General features: G+C 41.6%; 1 protein-coding gene across 1 annotated transcript in view; it reads left to right on the forward strand.

Annotated features, from left to right (window-relative positions):
• The window catches only part of pik3cg (phosphatidylinositol-4,5-bisphosphate 3-kinase, catalytic subunit gamma), a 34,219-nt gene extending 22,483 nt beyond the window's left edge, over positions 1 to 11,736 (forward strand). Inside the window, exons 18-24 of the mRNA XM_028451320.1 lie at positions 50 to 196; positions 1,467 to 1,557; positions 3,223 to 3,353; positions 4,647 to 4,758; positions 5,687 to 5,844; positions 5,920 to 6,001; positions 10,638 to 11,736. Coding sequence (XP_028307121.1) covers positions 50 to 196; positions 1,467 to 1,557; positions 3,223 to 3,353; positions 4,647 to 4,758; positions 5,687 to 5,844; positions 5,920 to 6,001; positions 10,638 to 10,837 — 921 coding nt within the window. The 3' untranslated portion in view covers positions 10,838 to 11,736. The remainder of the gene's footprint in view (positions 1 to 49; positions 197 to 1,466; positions 1,558 to 3,222; positions 3,354 to 4,646; positions 4,759 to 5,686; positions 5,845 to 5,919; positions 6,002 to 10,637) is intronic.
• The last annotated feature ends 7,312 nt before the right edge of the window (positions 11,737 to 19,048 follow it).

A 19,048-nucleotide genomic window follows, 5' to 3' on the forward strand; every position in this document is an offset into this window, starting at 1 on the left:
ATGCACACACGCATACACACACACACACACACTGGCTGTGTTTGTGCAGATTGAGCAGTGCAAAGTGATGGCCTCCAAGAAGAAGCCGTTGTGGCTGCAGTTCAGACGAGCTGACCCCACCTCTCGCTCCAAGGATCCCATCGGGATCATCTTCAAAGATGGCGACGACCTCCGTCAGGACATGCTCATCCTGCAGGTGAGTGGCTCCATCTTGCCTGTGCTGAGATTATTAAAAATATCCCTGTCATTCAGGTAGCTTAGTTAAAGCTGCAGTTTGTAGAATCCTCTCTCCGCTCCGTTTTTGAAACCAAAACCAAAGCTCAACCTCCCTTACTGGTGTCTTTGTTAACGCTCTTAGCAACTTTTTTCTCAAAATTGACTAGTGACAAATGTATGGACTTTATTTTGTGTTAGTGGAGATTTTTTTGAGCCTTAATGCTCAATTCAATTTTTTTGCTCAGATCTGATTTTTTGTCTGTCTATTACTATTTAAAATGTGACCTGTATCAGACTCACGTTTGAACGGTTTGTGGCTCTGAACTGACCCGTGTACGCATTGTCGAGTTTGTCTCCAAGTTTTTGTGCAGTGGAGCCGGAGAATGAATGATCAGGTGGAGAGGAGGACGAGGAGAAAAAAAAAGAGAGACAAATATTTAGTTTTGTCTTTTTGTGGTAGTGGATGCTTCAAGCCTGTCCCAAATCATATTGATCTGTTTGCTGTTGTGACGTGCGGCCTTGTTTCCGTGCACAGTTCCACATTCACTTTGATTGACAGACTCTGCTACAGGAAGTTGAAGCCGATTAGCTGGGCGATCAAGGCGATCCTTTCCATTTGTATAGGGGTTGATAGGATGAAGGAGGAACTTATATACATTAATGTAAATGAATGACCACTGGCAGTAGACCACAATAAAAGACTAGTTAGGTATTTTTTCGCATTTCAAAAGAATCATACATAAACATAGGTTTCTCAGAAACTCCGGATATCAGCTTTAAACTGTTGCTTCTCCCCGTCGGACTGCCTTTTTCTGCCTGCTTTGTCGTGTAACTATTGTGCCTAACGTGGTAATGGAGACTTTTGCTTGGACATCCGTCATTACACTATTACTACCAAGGGTACATGAACGCGCCTGACTTCACTCGAGCAGCCAATAGTAACGGCAAAAACAGCTCATGGAGCACACATGTTTGTAGAAAGATCGCTGATTGGCTGACATCCAGATTCCAGGAGTGTGACGCTCCTTGTTTTATAAACTTCATTCACAGGGCCAGGACAAGGAGAATAGATTCACTGTCCACTCAGAACACTTTGGATTACAATATGCTCAATGATGATTATGGATTTATTAATCAAATTATGCCAAAAAAGTTACATATTGTAGCTTTAGGGAAACTCAAATTAGAGTTTTACTTGAAAAGGTTCCACCTCTCATCTGTCCAAATGTCCTCTTCATTGTGTTACTCAGATTCTGCTGATCATGGAATCCATCTGGGAGGCGGAGTCTTTGGATCTCTGTCTGCTACCATATGGTTGCATCTCAACCGGCAACAAGATAGGTTGGTTATGGGCTTGTCATTGAATTTAGAAGAGACCAGGGCTTTTATTGTGAAAGGATAGAATTGGAAATTGGTATTCAATATGGGATACACTTGAGTGTATGGATGGGAATTAAGGTGGCTGAGCTGTTTATTACCTTCATTTTTTCTATCACCAATGCATCAAACAGGAAGTTGCACCCATAGGCAGGAAGTAGCGGCCCCCTGAAAAAGGGGGATATGAGATGATTAAGGTGACACCTATACGGGGAGAACAAATTAATTGTTTTATACCTAATCCTCCCATTTTCAGACAACAAAACTGCTTAGTGTTGCATTTACATGTCGAAATAAGCTTCAGGTCTACTTGTTTTATTAAGTGATCTTAAATTAAAGCTGCTGCAGGCAAACTATTTTTATCTGGACGACAAAAAAACACTTCTATGCATCATCTGCCTCCTACAATGCAATGCGTGAAACTTTTTTAAGAGAGCATTTGAAGTGGTGATGAAAACAAACGTTCGAGTTGCAATTTTAAAGGTTTTATATCATGCTACTTTTCACCCATCTCCATTTGTTCTAAGAACCTCAACAACATAGTATTTGAAGTTTATTTTTCCAAACTCACCTGTTTTGTGGAGTTTTAGCTTCTGAAAATTCCATTTCATGACGCTTCTATCAACAAGCTGTTTTGGGGCCTTCATGCATAATTATGAGTGGGCGTGTCTATAGACACAGACTTCATGCCTCACTCTTGCGAGGGAGATCAGTGATCACCAAAGTGATTTTCTTTTGCTATTCACACACTGTTGTTATTGTTTTCAGCCCAAAAAACTGCACATTACAGTAAAACACATGGATATTTAAGCGGCTATTGTGATTGTGAGTTCATCTCAGTGTTTCAGGCTGTGTTTATCACAGCAGCAGCAGCAGCAGCAGCAGAGTCATTCAGCTGCTTCAAACAGTGTTAAACTGCTAAGTCTCTTTCTTCTCCTCCTCATCTCTATTAACTACATGAATAGTACATTTAAGGTGATAATCATTTGTTTTGTCCAACCGCTGCATCGCATTGTGTCACAAACACGTCAGATCAAGTCAAAGGCGATACGAGGTGATATAACGGGTACTAAAAATGGAACTACTCCCTGGGTGCTACACCGTTGTTGCTCACTGCTCCTCAAGGAGGGGTAAAATGGAGAGAACACATTTTATGTATGTAGCTTTACATATATGACAATAAAGTATAATATATATTCTATATTAAACCGCAGTGTTTGTTTTAGCTGTGAGATAGTTTGAGAGGGAGGAGCTCACATTGTTATAGGGGAGGAGGAGCCAGGATTGTCAGGAGGAGGAGTTTCCGCGAGGTGACGTCAAGTAGTGGGAAAAATCCAACTCACGTGTTTGGAGCTGACTTTTTACAAAATGTGGAATAACAAGGGAGGTAGGAAACAGAACTGTTTGAACTTTGACCCTATGGCTTTATTTGATAAAACAATTTTTGTCTCCAGCAGCTTTAATTTTGATGAAAAGTTGTTTTTCAAAATAAAATTTTAATTACACCTTCAGTCTTCCACACCTGTATTTTTTGTTGTTTTTGAATGGCTGCAACTGGAAATATATTTCTATTGAAATGCTTCATCTGAAATTCCTGCTTTTATCGTCTTTCTTTCTACATGTGTGCAGGAATGATTGAGATTGTCAAAGACGCCACCACTATCGCCAACATCCAGCAGAGTGTAGTGGGAAGCACCGGAGCTTTTAAAGATGAAATCCTGCATCAGTGGCTCAGAGAGAAGTGTGTCAGAGAGGACAAGGTGCTAACAACCACTGAACAATGCATGATAAGTCTAATCTGCAACACATAGGGCTGCAAAACTCTGGGAATTTTCAAAATCGGATACTTGCCATGGGAATAAATGGGGAATTTAAAAAATTGAATATTGGCTGGAAAAATATATTTTAGCATCATCTTGACCCAACAACCACATTTTTTGCACGTGTACAGTGGGGCAAAAAAGTATTCAGCCACCAATTGTGCAAGTACTCCCACTTAAAAAGATGAGAGAGGCCTGTAATTTGTAGGTATCAACTATGAGAGACAAAATGAGAAAATCACATTGTAAGATTTTTAATGAATTTATTTGCAAATTATGGTTCATAGTTGAGGTATACCTATGATGAAAATTACTTGCACTTTATCTGAGCTTTTCATGACGGTAAATTTTCCCACTGTGGAATCAATAAAGTTACTCTACTATATAGTAGATAACTAGCTCTTTCTATTTTTAGAATGTTCTCAAAATTCCTAAGATCATTTTCTCGTTGCAACCCTAATTTCTACATTGTTGATCCAGTGTTTGGATTGTGCAGCTTTGTTTGCTGCAGCTGTTGTGTTGATCTGAACAAACAGCAGCAGAGCAATAGAAAGGAAGGAAGCCTGCTTCCTGTCACTGCTGAGCTCACTCACTACATTTGGGGTTTAAAAACCTCAGTGTGAAAACCTGCACCAATGAAATCCAGCAAAGAGAACTGTGAAGCAAAGACGGATCAGTCACAGTGCTGCTATTTACTGTGTGACTGTGTGACTGTTTGATTGTGTGACTCTGTGATTGTGTGACTGTTTGATTGTGTGACTCTGTGATTGTGTGACTGTTTGATTGTGTGACTGTTTGATTGTGTGACTCTGTGATTGTGTGACTGTTTGATTGTGTGACTATGTGATTGTGATTGTGTGACTCTGTGATTGTGTGACTGTTTGATTGTGTGACTATGTGATTGTGATTGTGTGACTCTGTGATTGTGTGACTGTTTGATTGTGTGACTATGTGATTGTGATTGTGTGACTGTTTGATTAATTGATTGTGTGACTGTTTGATTGTGTGACTGTTTGATTGTGTGACTATGTGATAGTGTGATTGTGACTGTGTGATTGTGACTGTGTGATTGTGTGATTGTGATTGTGTGACTGTTTGTGTGACTGTGTGATTGTTTGATTGTGTGACTGTTTGATTGTGTGACTCTGTGATTGTGTGACTGTTTGATTGTGTGACTGTCATTGTATGATTGTGATTGTGATTGTGTGATTTTGTGACTGTGTGATTGTGTAGTTCCAGCAGGCTGTGGAGCGGTTCCTGCTCTCCTGTGGTGGTTACTGTGTAGCTACTTACGTCCTGGGCATCGGTGACCGTCACAACGACAACATCATGATCACTGAATCTGGTAACTGAGTGTGACATAGGAACAGAAACCAGGGTTGGGGTCAATTACATTTTTCAGGTACAATTATGTTTTCAATTACCCATGTTCAATTGCAATAAAATTTACACGATTACAGTGACCAGCCGTTTTTCCTAATAAACTACAATAATCTTTTATCCTCTGAAAGTCAATTACAATTACATTCTCAATTACTAAAGTTCAATTACAATTAATCACAATTAATGAGCCTTAAATAAATAACATATTTGAAGTTAATCTTCCTCTTGTGTTAGCTTCCTATTAGCATCTCTTATGATAACAGGTCCTAAATCAGCTGTAAAATACACTTCCTAATCAATGAAAATATAGGGTTTGATATTTTTGATGTGGGCAAAATGTGTGAAAGCTTGATATGAAACATATTTTAATAATTGTTAACTACATACAGTATATGTAGAAATGCACATAGCGCTGTAGCATGGTTTCTCAGTTTTGCAGAAATGTATAATTGGCAAGTTTTATAGAATTTTAATGGCAATTACAATTACAAAGTCAATTATCTACACTCAATTACAATTTATTTACAATTATGACAGCAACAGATTTTTAAAATTACAATTATGATTACGTAATAATTGTAAGTAATTATAAGTTACAGGATTCCATTTATAATGGCAGTGGCTATCCGTACGGTTGCCGTATCAATATACCGACATTCTATTCGTACGCAGCGCCTCTATTTGGCCAGTTTAGGTCACGTGACTAAGACTAAATCTAACCCTAAGATGCTACGTACGTGTACTTCGGTAACCGTACCAACAGCACCGGGGGTTGTCCGTACGGCAACCGCATGAATAGACACTTTCAATTATAATTGACCTCAACCCTGTCAGAAACCTTCAGACCTGAACAAAGCTCCTTCTAAAACTCGCTTCTTCTTGGTGTTCAGGGAATCTGTTTCACATCGACTTCGGTCACATCCTGGGGAATTACAAGAGCTTCATGGGAATCAGTAAGGAGTGGGTTCCCTTTGTGCTCACGCCAGACTTCCTGTTTGTCATGGGAACGTCGGGGAAAAAAAGCAGCCCGCACTTCCAGAAGTTCCAGGTGCATGAGGAATGTTGGAGATGCTGAGCTCATGTTTCTGTGAATCCTTTAACGCTGGAACTCTTTCTCTTTTAGGATGTTTGTGTGAAGGCTTATCTCGCCCTTCGCCATCACACCAACCTGCTTATTATTCTGTTCTCCATGATGCTGATGACTGGTAGGACCTCCCACTCTTCTTTAGAACCTGAAAACTGACACTCATGTACAGTAGATACTCTCGTTTCACATTTCAGAATGTTTCCCGTTTTACACATTCCCATTTTGTTTCCGTTTCATCAGCTTTCCCTAATCAGATGTCAGTACAGGCTACGGAACAGGCTGCCAAACATGCTTAATATCTTTAACTGATTTAACTATTGTCATTAATTTCATATTTCTCTGCTGTATTTATGCCAAATGCATGGGCTTAAAGGCCACCTGTTCTACAGTGAAAAATTGCATGTAAATTTGTGATATTGTCCCAAAATATGTTGGTGAGGGTTTAGTCCTTGTCATACAGCTTTTTTTTTTTTAATTTAGGAGGGGAACTCCGTTACATTGTGTCACATTATGGCATATTTTGACTGAGAATTTACATTTCCGTCTGAGGCTCACCCCTTTATGGTAAATAATTGCGCGTAAATGTGTGATATTGTCTAAAAATTGCATGTGAGGCTATATTCCCTGTCATTGCAATTTCCACTTGATGTTGTCTTTACCAATAATAATTTAGAACACATGTAAAACTCAAGGCCTGGGGGCCAAATCTGGTCTTTTACAGCATCAAATTTGGCCCGCTCGAGAAAGTAAAAACTACAGAAAAAACATGAAACATTTTGTAAAATACCAACTTATTTAGCTTTACATATCTCAGCCCCTCCAAATACAAAAACAGTTTTTTAGTTCTTATATCACATGACGGCAGTCATTTTTAATCTTGAATTGTTCAAAGAACGCTCAATTTTTCCCAAATCTAGCAAATTTTCCTCAAAGTATTCCACGAAAAATCTCCAAATCAGGTAAATTTAAGTGAAGATCCTGCAAGCACTGATATACTCATATACTTTATCATTTATATATCATTTATACGTGGAAGTGCAAAGTAAACGAGGGCACAATAATGTTGACTTTGCTTTTTTCCCACCTAAAATCTGTGGCCCACTTGTGCTCAAACTGGTCCGTATTTGGTCCCTGAACTAAAATGAGTTTGACAACCCCTGATTTAAAATATGTATATAAGTAGTAACAATATTAGTTTTTCCATTTCGGAAATTCAATTCGGTTATTATTGTTGGTTTTCTGTGATGGTGTATAATTTGAGCCCCTACTCATGACAGCAGGTGTTGCTTTTAACCATCCATCCATCCATCCATCTTCTCCCGCTTAGCCGTTTCCGGGTCGCGGGGGCAGCATCCTCAGTAGGGAGGCCCAGACTTCCCTCTCCCCGGCCACTTCCTCCAGCTCGTCTGGGGGGACCCCGAGACGTTCCCAGGCCAGCCGAGAGACATAGTCTCTCCAGCGTGTCCTGGGTCTTCCCCGGGGCCTCCTTCCGGAGGGACGTGCCCTGAACGCCGCACTAGGGAGGCGTTCAGGGGGCATCCTAATTAGGTGCCCAAGCCACCTCATCTGGCTCTTCTCGATGCAGAGGAGCAGCGACTCTACTTTGAGCCCCTCCCGAATGACTGAGCTTCTCACCCTATCTCTAAGGGAGAGCCCAGCCACCCTACGGAGGAAACTCATTTCGGCCGCTTGTACCCGTGATCTTGTTCTTTCGGTCATGACCCAAAGTTCATGACCATAGGTGAGGGTTGGAACGTAGACCGACCTGTAAATCGAGAGCTTTGCTTTTCGGCTCAGCTCCCTTTTCACAATGACGGACTGGTGCAGACTCTGCATCACTGCAGACGCCGCACCAATCCGCCTGTCGATCTCTCGCTCCATCCTTCCCTCACTCGTGAACAAGACCCCGAGGTACTTGAACTCCTCCACCTGGGGCAGAACCTCATCTCCAACCCGGAGAAGGCACTCCACCTTTTTCCGGTCGAGAACCATGGACTCGGATTTGGAGGTGCTGATTCTCATTCCGGCCGCTTCACACTCGGCTGCGAACCGATCCAGTGAGAGTTGAAGGTCACGGTATGTTGGAGCCAACAGGACCACATCATCTGCGAAAAGCAGTGATGCAATACTGAGGCCCCCGTACCGGACCCCCTCAACGCCCTGACTGCGCCTAGAAATTCTGTCCATAAAAGTTATGAACAGAATCGGTGACAAAGGGCAGCCCTGGCGGAGTCCAACCCTCGCCGGAAACGATTTCGACTTACTGCCGGCAATGCGGACCAGACTCTGACTCCGGTCATACAGGGAATGAACAGCTCCTATCAGGAGGTCCGATACCCCATACTCCCGGAGGACCCCCCACAGGAATCCCCGAGGGACACGGTCAAATGCCTTTTCCAAGTCCACAAAACACATGTGGACTGGTTGGGCAAATTCCCATGACCCCTCAAGGACCCTGCTGAGGGTGTAGAGCTGGTCCACAGTTCCACGGCCAGGACGAAAACCACATTGCTCCTCCTGAATCCGAGGTTCAACTATCCGGCGGACCCTCCTCTCCAGTACCCCTGAATAGACCTTACCGGGGAGGCTGAGGAGTGTGATCCCTCTATAATTGGAACACACCCTCCGGTCCCCCTTCTTAAGAAGGGGGACCACCACCCCAGTCTGCCAATCCAGAGGCACTGCCCCCGATGTCCACGCGATGTTGCAGAGTCGTGTCAGCCATGACAGCCCCACAACATCCAGGGCCTTGAGGAACTCCGGGCGGATCTCATCCACCCCCGGAGCCTTGCCACCGAGGAGCTTTTTAACCACCTCGGCAACCTCAGCCCCAGAGATAGGAGAGCCCACTCTCGGGTCCCTGGGCCCTGCTTCCTGATTGGAAGGCGTGTCGGTGGGATTGAGGAGGTCTTCGAAGTATTCCCCCCACCGATCCACAACGTCTCGAGTCGAGGTCAGCAGCGCACCATCCGCACCATACATAGTGTTGACGGTGCACTGCTTCCCCCTCCTGAGACGCCGGATAGTGGTCCAGAATCTCTTCGAAGCCGTCCGGAAGTCGTTCTCCATGGCCTCACCAAACTCCTCCCATGTCCGGGCTTTTGCCTCGGCGACTGCCGTGGCTGCGCTCCGCTTGGCCCGTCGGTACCTGTCTGCTGCCTCCGGAGTCCCACAGGCCAAAAAGGCCCAGTAGGACTCCTTCTTCAGCTTGACGGCATCCCTCACCCCCGGTGTCCACCAACGGGTTCGGGTATTGCCGCCACGACAGGCACCGACTACCTTGCGGCCACAGCACTGATCAGCCGCCTCAGCAACAGAGGCACGGAACATGGCCCACTCGGACTCAATGTCCCCCGCCTCCTCCGAGACATGGTTGAAGTTTTCCCGGAGGTGGGAGTTGAAGCTCCTTCTGACGGGAGACTCTGCCAGGCGTTCCCAGCAGACCCTCACTATACGTTTGGGTCTGCCAGGTCTAACCGGCATCCTCCCCCGCCATCGGAGCCAACTCACCACCAGGTGGTGATCAGTTGACAGCTCCGCCCCTCTCTTTACCCGAGTGTCCAAGACATGCGGCCGCAAGTCCGATGACACGACTACGAAGTCGATCATCGAACTGCGGCCTAGGGTGTCCTGGTGCCAAGTGCACATATGGACACCCTTATGCTTGAACATGGTGTTTGTTATGGACAATCTGTGGCGAGCACAGAAGTCCAACAACAAAACACCGCTCGGGTTCCGATCAGGGGGGCCGTTCCTCCCAATCACGCCCCTCCAGGTCTCACTGTCGCTGCCAACGTGAGCGTTGAAGTCCCCCAGCAGAACGAGGGAATCCCCAGAAGGAGCACTCTCCAGTACTCCCTCTAAGGAATCCAAGAAGGGTGGATACTCCGAGCTGCTGTTTGGCCCATAGGCACAAACAACAGTCAGGATCCGTCCCCCCACCCGAAGGCGGAGGGAGGCTACCCTCTCGTCCACCGGGGTAAACTCCAACGTACAGGCACTAAGTCGGGGGGCAAGAAGTATAGCCACCCCGGCCCGGCGTCTCTCACCATTGGCGACTCCAGAGTAGAAGAGAGTCCAACCCCTGTCGAGAAGGCTGGTTCCAGAGCCCTTGTTATGTGTCGAGGCGAGACCGACTATATCTAGTCCGAACTTCTCCACCTCGCACACAAGCTCAGGCTCCTTCCCCGCCAGAGAGGTGACATTCCACGTCCCTAACGCTAGCTTCTGTAGCCGGGGATCAGATCGCCAAGGCCCCCGCCCTGGACGACTGCCCGATCCACACTGCACCGGCCTCGTATGATCCCTCCTGCGGGTGGTGGGCCTACGGGAGGGCGGGCCCACGTCGTCCTTTCGAGCTCTGCCCGGCCGGGGCCCGTGGGCAAAGCCCCGGCCACCAGGCGCTCGCACTCGAGCCCCAACCCCGGGCCTGGCTCCAAGGTGGGGCCCCGGTAGCGCCAATCCGGGCGACGTGAACTTCCTTTGATTTTGATTTTTCATACATGGCTATTGAACCGCTCTTAGTCAGACCCGTCACCTGGGACCTGTTTGCCTTGGGAGACCCTACCAGGGACATTAAGCCCCCGACAACATAGCTCCCAGGATCATTCGGGTACTCAAACCCCTCCACCACGTTAAGGTGGCGGTTCATGGAGGAGTGCTTTTAACCAGTCTAAAAACAAACATCTGTGTGTTAGTGAAGATCTGGTTCGATTCGTAACCATCTACTGGATTTGTGTACCTTCTCACACCAGGGATGCCCCAGCTGACCAGTAAGGAGGACATTGAGTACATCAGAGAGGCGCTGACAGTGGGTCGCAGTGAGGACGAAGCACAGCGACACCTACTGGACCAGATAGAGATCTGCAGGGAGAAAGGATGGATGGTCCAGATCAACTGGTTTGTTCATCTGGTGCTGGGCATTAAGCAGGGAGTGGAGAAACAATCCACATAGAGGTCCTGAAACACATTCCATAATACCGTTCATTCTCTAAAATGCTGATTTTCCAATGAATATTGCTCTCTGTGTGCAACATGAGCAACATCCATTGGTTTTTATTGGTTTTTGAAGTGGTTAAGACAGAAAATGGCCTAGAACAGGAATCTAGGAGTGAAGCTTAATTTAAGTGTAAAATGTGTACGGTTAAAAAAAGACAGTTTTTGTTTTTTTTCTTGTGTTTCTTTTTTATTTCTGTTGTTGGAGCACCACCACAGGGCTTCCTGCCATAATGATGCACTGACATTTAATCCCAGCAGGAAGAGGTTAGTGCTGGACATTGAGAATCAGTTCATGTCTTATTTTTCCATTATTTACGGAAGGTTACATTACTGCTCTATTCATGTCATCACTTCACAGTATTTTTTTTTTATTTTTTTTAAACAGCATTTAAGATGAGCTCAGAAACATGTTTAATTGTTGTTTTAAACATGTACCACAAGGAGGCGCCAATTTAAAATATTTGATCATATTTTGTTTGAAGTTTGGGAGTTGTTTTCTACTGTTTTTTGTTAGTTTGAAGTAAGTTTTACTTCACAGGTTACATTACTGCTCTATTCATGTCATCACTTCACAGTATTTTTTTTAAACAGCATTTAAGCTGAGCTCAGAAACAAAGTGACACACTGGAAAATGTTTAGTGATCTATTGATTGTTGATGATTCACGCTTTTATCATGATCCCTGACTACAAAAGTACATTTGTGCTATTTTGAAAATATGATGCTGAGTATGATCATCTATTATGGAATGGTTCATACTTTCATTTTGAATGTTGATCAGAAGTTTCCCTGTCACATATCGATGTGCTGTCTGTATGCAACCCCTGAAATAAATTAATTTGACACTCCCGACTTAGATCAGTGGTTCTCAAGCTTTTCAATGAAGAACAGTCATGTGTAGACAGGGGCCATCTATAAGGGGGAATAAAGGGGAGAGCTTTTTGGGGTCCCATCCATAAAGTCAGCAAAAATGATGGTCCATTGTTCTATGAATCTGTGATAACATTTATTTATTAATCTGAATAATATCCACTGTTATCCAGGAAGTTTTTATTATTTGTGCCATAGTATATAATCATCTTAAAAATGTACATCGTTGTTTTAATCAGAAATAAAATGCGTTAAAAGTGACCAAAAATTATGGAAAAGGTGGTGAAATGGTTTCAAAGTCTCAATCGTGCTTAAAAGTGATAGAAATGGGGGGAAGGGGGGATTGGGGTAATGTTCTTTAAAAAGTAGGAACAATTAGTTTAAACTGGCAAATAATGAGCATGACAAATGGTGAATGTGGTTAAATTGGTAAAATAATATGCATGGAACCTGGTCATAAGAGATTGAAAGTGACAATAATGGGTCAACATATGCAACATTAGGTGGGAAAAGTAGTGGAAAGGGTTTATAAGTGATAAAGATAAAGAAATTTGATGTAGAAGTTGCAGAAATGGGAGTAATGTATCAAAAATGCTGAAAATAGATTAAAATATGGCAAGTTTGGTGTATTTGCAGAAAAAGGGTTAAAAATAAGCAAATATGGACTAAAATTGTTCAGAAGATATTCTTCGTTTCTTGAAGGCATCTGGCGACACCCTCTCAGTGTCTGTGACTCTAGATGGGGTCCTGACCCTAAGATTTAGAACCCCTGCCTAATAGATGACATGTTTAATTGTTGTTTTAAACATGTACCACAAGGAGGCGCCAATTTAAAATATTTGATCATATTTTGTTTGAAGTTTGGGAGTTGTTTTCTACTGTTTTTTGTTAGTTTGAAGTAAGTTTTACTTCACAGATAAATAGTCTTGGAGATGAATAAAAAATGACTGTATGTAGATATCAGTTTGATATATTGGATACATAATCATTATTTGTAATGTTTAAAAATCTAAAGATCTTTAATCCATCATGGTTTTCTCACCAATCTGCTTACATTATGTTTCAGTGAGTCTCTTGGTTCCCCTTCATTCCACTGGCTCTAACAATGTGAGCAGAGTGGGTGACGTGCTTACACATGTAGATGAGATTCCCTTTCATTTATTTCAGTTTTTTTTGTTTGTTGCTTAAATCCTTTTTATTTATTGTGATCTGCTGTGCTAAGGATGTTAAATGGATTACAGAATAGAAGAAGCCTTTCTGCTCCCACAGCTCACTCTATTCTACTCTAATTATAAGGTGTGCTGTGTGCCCATCAGCACCACTGAAGGCTGACAGCTTCATTGAAGGGATTGAAATGTGAAAAGGTACAGAATTTAGACTGCGATGGTTTTGTTTTTTTGTCTATTGAGAAGTCAGTGAAAAAAATATTTGATGTGTAGGGAATAGTAGAGAGATGGGCAACTGTTATGACAGTGGGGGGCACAAAAATGTCCAGCCCTCATGTCAGCTTTTACAATAATGACCAATCAGGGCATAAAGATAGTAAAACAAAAAAAAAGATGTTTGTGTGTTTTTGTTGTATTTTTCTTGGTTTTGTATATTTAAAAACATTTTTTTTTTTTTGTTATTTTCTGTTATTTTTGTGTATTTGTAATTTTTTTTATTTTCTGTGTAATTTTATGTATTTTTTGTTGTCCTTTTGTATGCTTTTGGAGTTATTTTGAGTATGTTTTTATCTTTTGTGTAATTTTGTAGTTTTGTGTCTTTGACATTTTTGTATTTTGTCATTTTTTGTAATTTGTTGCATTAAAAAAAAAAAAAAAAAAAAAAAACTTTTGGAGTCATTTTGTTCTCATTTTGTGTGTAGTTTGTTTTTTATTTTTCATGTTTTTTTTGTTGTCCTTTTGTGTCTTTTGCTGAAATTTTTGGATGTTCTCTTCATTTATCATTTTTGTTTGTTTTAGGGGTTGCACAAAATTAGTCCAAGGGCTGCATGTGGTCCCTGCACCACCAGTTGCTCATTTTTAAAATAGTTCTTCAGCCAGACAAGCTTCTTTTGATCAAATCAATTAGATAACATATCATTCATCCACTTATAGACCTATAGACAATGCCTATTATAATAATATTATATCACTCTTCCCTTGATCAGAAACTTTAGGGAAAACTGTTATTTACTGACACTACAGTTACACTGGTGGAGGTAAGCCACAACTAGAGCCACAGCTTCTGAGGCTTACCCGAATCGCCTCAGGATCTGAAATGGAGCATCTTTAATGGTCCTCCATCCGATCACAATTCTAACACACAGTGAACATTCACATCATGGAGCATTCTCCTAAACTACCATAAGAACCTTGAGTTCAGGAGAAACCTCCCAGCTTCCTTTGCACTTTCTTGCTTCTCCACCAGTATGAATTGTCTGTCAGTGACTGCTTTTTCCTGTGGGGATTTTTCTGAATAGACGTTGCGCCACAGCTTTTTGGGAATGGCGCTCTAAGCTCCGACTATGGGAGGAAACGGGAGCGTCACAATCGATTCCCTCCCGTTTTCTACTATTTCTTGTTCTTCTCCAGGAAGACATGAACCAGATCAGACAACAGGGGAAATCACTCTTCCTGTGTGAGTGTGTGAGGGCTGTCCTTTGCTTTTTGTGAGAAATTATATCACTCACTTTTTCTTTCTGGGTGCTTTTTTTAATTTAATTTATTTATTTTGGTGGGGGGGGGGGGGGGGGGGGGGGGGGGGGTTTTAGGCAGTTATCAAGTTGAATTAAAGGCCACAAACTGCAATGTGTGTGATTTATGCATGCACTTGTGCACATACAGTATCTATATACTGTATATATATACACGCTTTTATGTAAATGTAAATGCTAGTGTATGTGCCCCTTTATGATTATGATGAGCGAGTATGATTCACTCTGTTTACAGTGGGTGTCTTTAAGGAGCTTGAAGAACAAAAATAGAGCTTGAATGTGTTTCTTGAAATTCTTCTGCAAGTGTGAAATGTACATTTTAGCTGCAGCGCATGTCTCCATTCATGCTGCTCCAATAATAGCCTATATCGCTAGGCAATAAATATGTTTAAAACATAGATATTTAAGGAAACATAAGGTAGCACAAAGCTCGCCAATTGGTGTTTTTTCTATTTTTATTGGATGAATCATTACCAGTCTTGTGGTAGTTCAGGCATAAAATTATCAATCTTCAACCAACCAGGGTGATTTATGTCTAGCGAGGTCCTGAATTCCCAGTTCTATGACGGTAACGTGAGCACAATTATAATACGCTTGTTTTTGACGAAAAAAAAAAGAAAAGAAAATCATTTTTGAACTGTTTTGAAATGTGCACATGAGTATCAACATGTCTCCAATCTTGCATCTCATCGATCACTAAGTACCAAATATGTCAGAGGCCGAAGCGTAGACCATTAGTAAACATAAGGTAGCAGCTAGCTAGCTACTTGTACAATTGATGCTTTTAGTGATTATATTTGGGTGAATTATTAGCAAAACAAGTCTTGAGGTTGACCAGGCATGAAATTATCAATCCCCAACCAACCACGCTGATTTATGTCTAGCTAGCTCCTGAAGTCCAAGTTATTTGAAGTAAATGTGAACCCAATTGTATCTGAAATAAGAAACTTTTCTTGTCAAAAGCAACAATCTGTCCTTTGATGAGAGGAGTGTTTTAAAATGCACACAATAATAAAAAAAAATATATAAAGTAGCATCATATTGCCACATAGTTAGCAATGCTAGGCTAACCATACCACCTCTCAGGTGGAGGACCTGGATCTCAAACCACCCACGTCTAGGTCTCTCCCAGTAGAAATCAACTGTTCTTTCATGTGTTTTTTTTCTGAGTCGCTACTCGGTTTGCACAGTTTTCTTTACACAGTATAAACACGTGTATAATAGCTGAATTTGAGTCTATAAATAGCTGTGTTGTGAATGCCTAACTCCCTCCCTTCGATGGAGCAAACCTGATCTGGGTGTACAATCCTGTCAGGATAAGCCAGTTTATAATATGAATGGATGGATTAAACTTTGATTAAGGAGTCTGTCGGTGACAGAGAAAAAATTATTACACAGAGGTGTCCTTCAACTCACCGTTTTTCAGCAATGTTATCTTAAAATTAGCAGGAAGATGGTATAGATAACCTGTAGGGAACCATTACTGGACAAAAACCCACAATACTGGATCATCTTGCCTCCTGGAAATAGAAGAAAAACAATGAAGGTAATTGTGTTTGTGTTCCAGGTTTGATTTACCAAAGCAATATTTAAAGACAGTTCCAGCTAGATTCATCTTGTTTTTGAATAGTATGTTAAGTTGAGGTTGCATTTATTCAAAGTTTCAACTGTCATCTGCAAGTCTTTGTCAGAGGAGTTCTGCTAATCGCCTTTTATGTTTCACTGTGTGGTAGGATGACCAGCAGCGGACGAGAGCGGAATTCAGTTTAAACTTTTTCTATTTATTTTTCTTCTTTGGCTGGTGTAATATTTACAGTGAATCCCCAAAATAGTAAACCAAAAACTTCTTCCATCTTCTTCTTTGAGTGTTTAACGGCGGATGCGGACAATACTAGCGCACTACCGCCACCCTCCTGATACTTTGTGAACGATCGACTGCATGGCTCACAAGCTTTAGTAAGAAAGGTGGCTACAAGCTACAAAAAAAAAAACTGCTGAACTCAACTAAATTGTATTTATATATCCAGCACTCTTAAGATACTCAAACAAATATTTAATAACTCTATTAACAGATTGCTTTGTCAAGATGCCTTGCAAACTGAAGGTCTCACGCATGTTCTCCTCCCTGTTTCTTAAAACATTTCTTTCCCTATCAAAGGCCATGCATCTAATCAGAATGTGCTCCACCGTTTCCATTTCATGACAGACCTCACACGCTCCAGATTCATGCTTTCCCATCAACTGCAGCTTTTTATTTAATCCTGTATGTCCTATTCGTAATCTTGTCAAAATTGCTTCTTCTTTTCTGCATCGTCCTCCTTGACGACCCATCCCAAACTGAGGACTCACGCGATAAAAGACCCTCCCCTTAGTTTGCCAATCCCATTTATCCTGCCATAATTTTTTAACATATTTCTTAATTAACAACTTAGTCTCTGATTTAGCAATTTTACACCTTATGGTTACTATGTTTTCTCTTAAGGCCTGTTTTGCAAACTTATCTTGCCAGCTCTTTCCTACCTAGGTCCTCCCTCCAACTGATGCTGGGCCTCCATTTATAGGCAGTCTATAGCTGTAACTCCTCCCACAAGCAAACCAAACCCAATTTAAAATCAATTAACTCAGTAACAAACTAAATCCTCCTAAATAACAAACAAAAGTACAAAACATGAATTATCCAAGCATCCATAATAAATTAATGTTAATTCATTCACCTCCAATGTTTTAAAAATCCATAACAAACAAAAATGACACAAACACCCCTATACAAATGGTTTGTCCCATAACCAGCCAAACAAACACCCCTATTTACATGACTTAGTTTAGTCCCTCTGGTTTCCTGCAAACCTGGAAGTGCTGCTGTCAAAATGGTGGTGAGTTAGCTGCTAACAAACAAACAAACAAACAAACACAAACAAATGCTGGTAGGCCTTTCCCTGCACAGTGGAAGTTGTTTGACCAGTAACATGGTTATTGAAGAGGGTGCACAACCATAATGAAACCGGTAACCAGAACAATGACGGATGAATGGAATGATGATGGCAGTAGCAGCAAGTCAACAGATGTTAAGCTGCCGGCATTAGCTGACTGTGCGTCACGGCTCACTCTGTGACACACTGGATTTTCATGTAATAGTTCCAGCAAGGTTCGTTTTGTCTTCTTTTTGAATAGTTTGTTAAGTTGAGGTTTCGTTTATTCAGACAAGGTTTTTCAGGAAGACAAAATTAATCTTGCTGGAACTAAATGGAAGTCAAGTGAAACTTCAAAGGAACCATCAAAGGCAATCAGCAGAACTCCTCTAACGAAAACTGGCAGTTGACAGTCGAATCATGTTGGGAGATAAACCATTTCTGAAAATCTTTGTCTGAATAAATGAAACCTCAACTTAATATACTGTTCGAAAAGAAAGACTAAATTAATCTTGCTGGAACTATTACATAGAAGTCAAGTGAAACTTCAAAGGAATCATCAAAGGCTATGAGCAGAACTCCTCTGACGAAGACTGGCAGTTGAATCATGTCGGGAGATAAAAATGTCCTGAAAAACCTTGTGCCAATAGTTAAGGACATTATATCTCTCATCCAAAAGCCTTCATGTAAATAACTTTTTGTCCTTATTTGTTGAAATCAAAGTTCAGAGGGGTGGGTTTGTAAGAAAAGGCACTGATAGCCACTTGAACACAGGTTTGTAGTCTGAACTTGACCTTTTAGCAGTTTCCTCGAGTACAGCACCTAGCCGTTACTATTACATCCTTTAATATTTAACACTCTGAACATATCTGTACTGGCTGTAACTGGAGACTGAGTGTGGAGCTGTGTTCATCGGTGCACTTTCTGTGTGTGTGTTTGTGTGTGTGCCACATCAGATATCTTTACTGACAGAGTACAAGGACGCACTCGCATGTGCGTTACCTGACTCTGCCTCTCACACTCTATCTGAATTTAGCATCAGTTACCATCAGCTACAATAATTAGTCCCTGAGGAGGCTGGCCAAGCAATTTGATTGGGGAGGAACAGGAATGTACAACATAATCCTGTTGTTCAGTTGATTATTGATTTCATTCATTACATTTGGCTGGGTAGAATTTCATGATGGAACCAAGAAATGTCACTTTTTTATGTGTTCCATATATGTAAATATAAGCAACCAATTTTTTTTAAAAAAAGGAAAATTCTAGGGTTGTGCCAAAATGATGCAATAAATGTGATTGTTGTAAGATAAACTAGCCCTTTAGAAAAAAACATTTCGGCCTACTGGTATGTTAGAAGATTTTTCTAACCATATCTTTTGAAATACAATGGGCGTAGCATCAGAAAAATGATGAAGCTAAACCCATCTGATAGTAAATACGGTACTCATGCCAAGTCTGAGTGCTTTGGTGATTTATTGTCACAACTATATTATGGACGATTAAATGTTTTACTGCTGGTGGTAAAATAATAGTGTGGATTAAATCTCTGGAATGGAGAGGGTCGTTAGTCCTTTTAAAAGATCTTATCAGCATTTCACAACTCATTGATCTGGTTTGAGCTTGATTTTGTAAGTACAACTATAATGAAAGTCTGGGTGAGTTCCTTCTACCTAAAGCTCCCTAAAGTG

Source organism: Gouania willdenowi, chromosome 6, assembly GCF_900634775.1.
Source record: "Gouania willdenowi chromosome 6, fGouWil2.1, whole genome shotgun sequence".
In the NCBI taxonomy this organism is placed as follows: Eukaryota; Metazoa; Chordata; class Actinopteri; order Blenniiformes; family Gobiesocidae; genus Gouania; species Gouania willdenowi.